The sequence below is a fragment of the Petaurus breviceps genome, unplaced genomic scaffold (genome assembly GCF_028583685.1).
Source record: "Petaurus breviceps papuanus isolate PSGF00001 unplaced genomic scaffold, PetGlider_PUasm1.0 90763, whole genome shotgun sequence".
NCBI classification, from domain to species: Eukaryota; Metazoa; Chordata; class Mammalia; order Diprotodontia; family Petauridae; genus Petaurus; species Petaurus breviceps.
Genome location: NW_027187340.1, coordinates 7611681 through 7618771, shown reverse-complemented (window position 1 = coordinate 7618771; position 7091 = coordinate 7611681). Strand labels below are relative to the sequence as shown.

General features: G+C 38.1%; 1 protein-coding gene across 50 annotated transcripts in view; it reads left to right on the top strand.

Annotated features, from left to right (window-relative positions):
* The window catches only part of TTN (titin), a 324829-nt gene that overhangs the window by 13071 nt on the left and 304667 nt on the right, over positions 1 to 7091 (top strand). For all 50 annotated transcript variants that reach the window (XM_069068526.1, XM_069068527.1, XM_069068543.1 and 47 more), the window contains exons 4-6: positions 2597 to 2884; positions 3575 to 3660; positions 3766 to 4010. In XM_069068526.1, coding sequence (XP_068924627.1) covers positions 2597 to 2884; positions 3575 to 3660; positions 3766 to 4010 — 619 coding nt within the window. The remainder of the gene's footprint in view (positions 1 to 2596; positions 2885 to 3574; positions 3661 to 3765; positions 4011 to 7091) is intronic.

Sequence of the window (7091 nt, the reverse complement as noted above, 5' to 3'; positions counted from 1 at the left end):
CTTCAAGCTATTAAAGCTTATTAAAACTACATTAAGCTTTTAATGTAGGTATATCCACATTTATACACACATATATGCAGGGTGTCCCAAAAGTCTCAGTGCATCTTCAAGCTATTAAAGCTTATTAAAACTACATTAAGCTTTTAATGTAGGTATATCCACATTTGTATACACACATATATTCAGGTTGTCCCAAAAGTCTCAGTGCAGCTTCAAGCTACTAAGGCTTATACATATATGCATAAGTAGATCTGTATGCACACATATATGCATGGTGTCCCAAAAATCTCCATGCAGCTTTAAATTATTAAAATACCTATTAAAATGGCTTAAAGCTCCATAGAGATTTTGAGATGCCCTGTATATATGTGTGTATACATATCTATTTGTATATATACATGCATATATATATACACATACACAAATGTGTGCATATAAAAATCTATAAATGACTCTGTACATCTGGGCCACAATATTTTGAAATTTCTGACTACATTACTAAGTCAATAAACATTTATTAAGTGCCTTCTATATTCCAGGCACTGTGCTAAGTTCTAGGAATACAAAATACCATTCCTGCCAGCAAGGAGCTCATAATCTAATGGTTACTATTTATTGCTTTAAAAAAAACACATCCTTAAATGTTTTGGCCAAACTTTATCTATGATCATGTGTTACCTGATGCAAAAGAAAAAATCCCTGATGCCCTTTATATTTTTAATATATAAGAGGTCAATTTAACTGACAAAGTTCTAACTAGATAATTGCTTTTAATCAGTGTATTTGACATAGTAGTTCCCTTATTGCTTGTGAATATTAGTGATGACTTTACAAAAGGATGTGAAAAGAGCAGATGACATTCAGTCTTTGACTTCAGTTTATTACAGGAGCACATTGTTATCTTGTCTGTTCTATTGATTCTATAGAAATAGCATATAACAATAAGAATTCATATATTCTTCAAATGCTTAATTACATTTCCAAGAATAAATCTTATTGCCATAATAGAAAGAACTTCAATTAACAAGGTATAAACCTGAATAGGTGTTCCATTTTACAACACAAAGGTCTTTCAAGAAAGTTGTCTTACCACCCAATGAATAGATGACCATCCTCAAAATTAGAAAACTTGTCAATTCTTCTTTTTTCTTTCAAGCCATTTCAATATTTACCTCATCTGCCCTCAGAATAATTGCACAATATTTTAATTTCATTTAATCTGACTAGCTGAAAAATGCCCTTTCTAGTACTCATTTAAAGCAGCTAGGCAGCACAGTGGATAGAGTACTGTCACTGGAGTCAGAAAGACTCCTCTTTGTGAGTTCAAATCTGGCCTCAGGCACTTACTAACGGCGTGATTCTGGGCGAGGCACTTAACCCTGTTTGCCTCAATTTCCTGATCTGTAAAATGAACTGGCAAACCACTCCAGTATTTTTGCCAAGAAGAGTCATGAAAAGTGGAAAATGACTGGAAAACAGCAACAGCACACAATTAACAACAAAAAACTTACAATTTGGACTGAGAGTTTAAAAACAGGTAAACATTTGCATTATTTGAAGAGATGTAGAATAATCAAGTGTAAGATGCCACAAATAGGCATACTTTTACAGTGAACCTAATTTAAAAGCAATATTTAATAAAACGAGGCAATGCGATAGAAGACTGACCTCAAAGTCAAGCACTTGGGTTCATCTCTTGCCTCTGACATTTATTGACTGGTTGACTCTGGCCAAGTCACTTATCCTCTCCCTTCTCTAGGCAACACTAAGGCTATAAATTGAAGAGATGCTATTGATCTTGTATTGGTAAAGGGAGATTACTCACCTGGGAGTTACCTATACCAGTGAAATTGCAGATAGAGTTCCGGTCCCTAAAATACAGCACGTCCAAAATACCTTCAAAGTGATATTTTTTCTCAAATATATCTTCTGATATGTGGAAAACACATTTAAAGTAACTTAAATCAAAACTCATCAAGTTGCATGCAAATGTTCATACAAGCATTAGAAATGAGTAGGTTCCAGAAAACTCCATGCCAAGAAGTATAAAATCAACATGACAATATTGAATGGTCCAGACCAGGAAACCCCAGAGATTTCTGTGCTTCCTAGAACAGTCCTTCTTGTCATGCGCTATGTACCTTTGTTTCAAGTACTCTGTAAAGGATGCTCAAATCAGCAATTCATCAGCAAATTTGGAAAGAGAACATTTTTAAATCGTCATTATGTTAATGGTTAACAATAATAATAGCTAGCATTTATTGCACACTTATCTATACTCCAGGCACTGTGCTATGTGCATTACAGATATTTTCCTATTTGATCCTCATAAGAACCCTGAGAGATAGTTACTATTTTGATCTTCATTTTACAGATGAGGAAACTGAGGCAAATAGAGGTTAAGTGGCTTGCCCAGGGCCACACAGCTAGTAAGCATCTGAGATTTAAACTTAAGTCTTCCTGTCACTCTATCCATTACACCACCTGGCTGCCTCTAGCTGGCTGCTTCTGCAAGTAGTATCTCGAGGCACTGCTGTTGAGAATTGGTAGGACTAATTTCAATTTTCCTTTCTTCCCTCCCTTGTCCCAATTGTAGCAGAAACAGCGCCCCCCAACTTCGTACAAAGACTACAGAGCATGACCGTGAGACAAGGAAGCCAAGTCCGCCTGGATGTTAGAGTGACTGGAATCCCTACACCTGTGGTGAAGTTCTATCGGGACGGAGCAGAAATCCAAAGCTCCTTTGATTTTCAGATTTCACAAGAAGGCAACCTCTACAGCTTATTAATTGCAGAAGCTTATCCTGAAGACTCTGGAACCTATTCAGTAAATGCTACGAATAGTGTAGGAAGAGCTACTTCAACTGCAGAATTACTGGTTCAAGGTAAATTTGAGGTCCCAGTCCCTGGACCCTCCATGATTTCCTCTTTGTGTCTCCATATTCATGGGTTCTCCATGTTACTGTCTTGATCGGCAATAAGAATGGAGAGGAAGAGGGGCAAAGAATAAGATTCAGTTGCTTAAGAAGATTCACAGCCAATGACAATGGTTGGTGGGGGGTGATTTAGAGATCCTGTTAGATAAAACAGTGCTATAAATTAGTGCAGACTGATAAAGTGAGGATGGAGGAGGTTCTTGACTCAGAAGAGATCGATGAAATCATCACCAGGTAGAAATTCTAACCTCCAAAGGAAAGACCCTAGGATGTAGGTGTGCAGAACTGGCAGCTGTGGAATTAATTTGGGAGGATTTGGCGACAATACAAATGAAAAGAAATTCACAGGCAGCCATTTGAATTTTCAAGCCAACATCATCCTGTTTAGACAACTGATGGACTTATTTTAGAGGCTGAGCTGTTTTTAATAGCTCTTTGTGCAGTCTTGTATAACAAATATGTTTTCAGTTTACCGACCTCATTAATATTTATGTGAAATACAAGCCTTTCCACATTTTTCAGCTATTTAAAGGACCAGAGAATTAGATTGATTTTGCTTGTATCCAGTGTTTATGTACTTCCTAAAATAATCTGGGCTGTTGTTCATCCTTCTGAATGTTTGTCTTCTCCTTCCTACAGGCGAAGAAGAAATACCTGCTAAAAAGACAAAAACAATTGTTTCGACTGCTCAGATTTCCCAAACAAGACAAACTCGAATTGAAAAGGTACTTTTCCCCCACCCCCTTGCCAGTTCTCCAGTAATTCAGCTTGCTATTCTAATCAGTGGTCCTTCTCCTCCTCCTCATTATTATCACTGTAATCTTTTACAGAAAATTGAAGCCCACTTTGATGCCAGATCAATTGCGTCTGTTGAAATGGTTATAGATGGTGCCACCGGACAACAGCTGCCGCACAAAACACCTCCAAGGATACCTCCTAAACCTAAGTCAAGATCGCCAACTCCACCATCCATTGCGGCAAAAGTTCAGCTGAGCCGCCAGCAGTCTCCATCCCCAGTTAGACAGTCACCATCTCCTGTCAGACATGTGCGGGCACCAACTCCATCTCCTGTCAGGTAAAGGAAGCCTTGTTAACTGCACTGGCTCTGCTGGATGAGGCTATACCTGATAAATTATCAAAGAAATGATGGAGAAAACAACTGAAAATGTAGGACATGGAAGGGGAAAATAATGGCATAACTAACATTTTTTTCACATTTGGAACATATTTCACAAAATGTGCAAGAGGCGAGTTTCACAAAATTCCCCAGGGCAAGTAGTAGGAAAAGCATTCTCAAGTGAACTGTTTAAGAAAAACCCTTTTGGGCAGGAGAGCGACCTATGGACACCTATCCACATGAGTGACACCTCAGAGCACATGGAGATGGAGCGTTTCTGTTTGGTAGGGGGAAGAGAAGCAGTTCATCTGGGATACTGTAGCTGGGGATAGGAGACACACACACAATCTTTTGGCTTCCTATATTAACGAATTATTCTTGCTAAGTAGGATTTAAACTTGTTAAGTTTTTTTGAAGGAATATAAATGTTACTTGTACTCTATAAATTTTGGTGCTGTAGGAATAAAGCCCTAGTTACAGCTCTTGGAGAAACTGTATATATATATGGGTGAACCAAAGAGCTATTGGCCAGATGTTCCCTGACAATGTTCAATATTTACAAATTTTGTTTGTTTGCTTTTATCCAGACCTGTGATTTCTTCACTACTAATTCAGATCATCAACTCTTTTTCGATTTATAACCTTAGAGAGTTGACTGTGGACAATGACACAGTGTGACTTGCTCTGGATAACACAGTCAGTGTGTGACAGAAATAGCACTGCAGTGAGGTTGTCTTGACTCCAAAAGCCAGCCTTCGCTCTGTACTGTCTCTGTTGTTTGCATTTGGAAAGAACACTAGCTCCTAACTGTGTAATCTGGAGTGAATCATGTGGTCAGTCGCTCAGCCCCTCCCTTTTCTCACATGAGAAATGACAGATTTAGCTTAGATGATCTTTAAGGTTCATAACAGCTCTAATGTCCTATATTTCTTCCAAATATCCCATTGGTTCATTTGGGGAAATTTTTTAAAGGGTAGAAATTCATTACATTCAGAAATTTGTTATGGAAGCTGTGGTGCAAATGGCAAACCACTCCAGTGTCTTTGCCAAGAAAACCCCAAATGGGGTCATGAAGAGTCTGACACAACTGAAAACAACCCAAAAACAAGAACCACAGCCATAAACCTTATGAGAGGCAGCATGGAGTAGAGAGAATGGAGATCTGAACACAAAATCAAGGAGAGTAGATTCAAGCCCTGCCCTTAACCTGGGGGAAGCAATTTAAACCTTCTGCACCTTAGGCAACTCTTTAAAATTATAAAGATTTTTAAAAATGTATTCCCATATCAATGAAATCTTAGGTCTAGTCCCCTTCCCTACCTCTGTAAATAGTCAGTTTGAGAATTGAAGCTAATGGGTTTAGGTAATTTGGCTAGTTTTTAAAGACCCTGTAAAACTATGGAATGTAGAATAAAAAGACTACATTTTTTTTGATAGGTTTTAAAATTGTAAAGGAGGAAAAAAGATAAAAATTTTACCTGGCTATAGAGGTTTGTGGGAAATGAATGCTACTGTCTGTTCTTTTCTTTTTTGACATTATCTTCTATGCCACCTTTCATATGAAATAGAAAATTCAGCAAAGAAAGAAAAGCTGTAAGCTCATAGCAGTGGCTAAACTGCAAATCCTTTCCCTGAGATGCGCTCTCCCTCCTAGTCCTATCTTAGAGCACAGAGGAAATTCTGTCTTGGTTGCCTGACAATAGGCAGGATGTCATAGGGATGCTTATATGGGAAACTCAAGCTCAAATCCATCCTGACTTTCACATGAAATTCTAGTTGAAACTCATCCCGACTCCAAGTTTGTCCATCATCAAATTCTAGTCCTAATAGCACATCATTTGCTGACTGTCACAGCACAGTATTGAGGTACACTGATCCCCACGATCACTTGGACCAGGACTGGGAGGGAGTTCATAAGTGGAACCTTTAAATTATTTGCCAAGAATTTTCTATTCAAACTTGAGTCAGAAAGTGTGCCAATTTAGAAGAAGAAAAGTGGTCACCCAGGAATTGAAAGGTCTGTTTAGTTTCATTATGTTTTTGTTTGCAGAGAAAAGCAAACATACTGCATTGACTAAGGCCCATAGTATCCAGCTGCGACTGGGAAGTTTTTATTGTAGCAATAAAAATGAGCACTTCTCTCTAATGAATTAAATTACATTGATTTTCACAGTTATTGGCTCACCTGAAGCCTGTTGCTAATCACTTGTATGGGACTGGGGTGTGGGGATGGGATTTGATTGGAGACCCTTCCAGTGTTGTTCTGGTCTTTAATGTTTTTTTTTTCTAAGTCAGCCTCCTTTGATCCAATACAATAAGAGCACCGAATCAAAGGTCACATCATTGAAATGCCCATCCTTGATAAATCTAGGGCTGGAAGGGACGTTAGAGGTCATCTAGTGTAACTCCTTCATTTTACAGATGAGGAAACTGAGGCCCAAGGAGGTAACATAACTTGCCCAAGGTCACGCAGGGAATAAGAGGAGATTTTTGAATTGATATTTGAACCCAGATCATCTGATTCAAAATCGAGTGCTTGTACCACTGTACTGAGTAGGCCCAAGGTGTCCCTCACTGCCCTTTGCTGTTGTGGTGGCGGTTTTTCTTTTTCTTTTTAACATGAAATCTTTAGTAAAGCAGAGATTTGTTTCCTCTAAGTATCTCTTAAGTTTGATTACAACTTCATTTATTAAAAAAAGAATTGATTTTCCACAGAAGAACCCTTTTAAAGACAAAGCAATTAAGTATGTCCCCCACTGAACTGCAGTAAATGTTGCGACTTATTGTTCATTTCCATTTTAATTTAGTAGCAAATAGCAACTGTACCTTGAGCACTAATTGGAATAAAATAGCTGTTGTATTTATGAGCAGTTTAAGTTAAATACTCTATGCAGGGATTGGTAGCTGCCAGCGCAAATTTATAAACATTTTTCTCTATGCAGATTTTGCAAAGGGCTGGGATAACAAGGCAATGCTGCCCCCTGGAGTATCAGTTATAGTAGAGCCTCATTCCGATCAGAATTCAATAAATTATTAAAA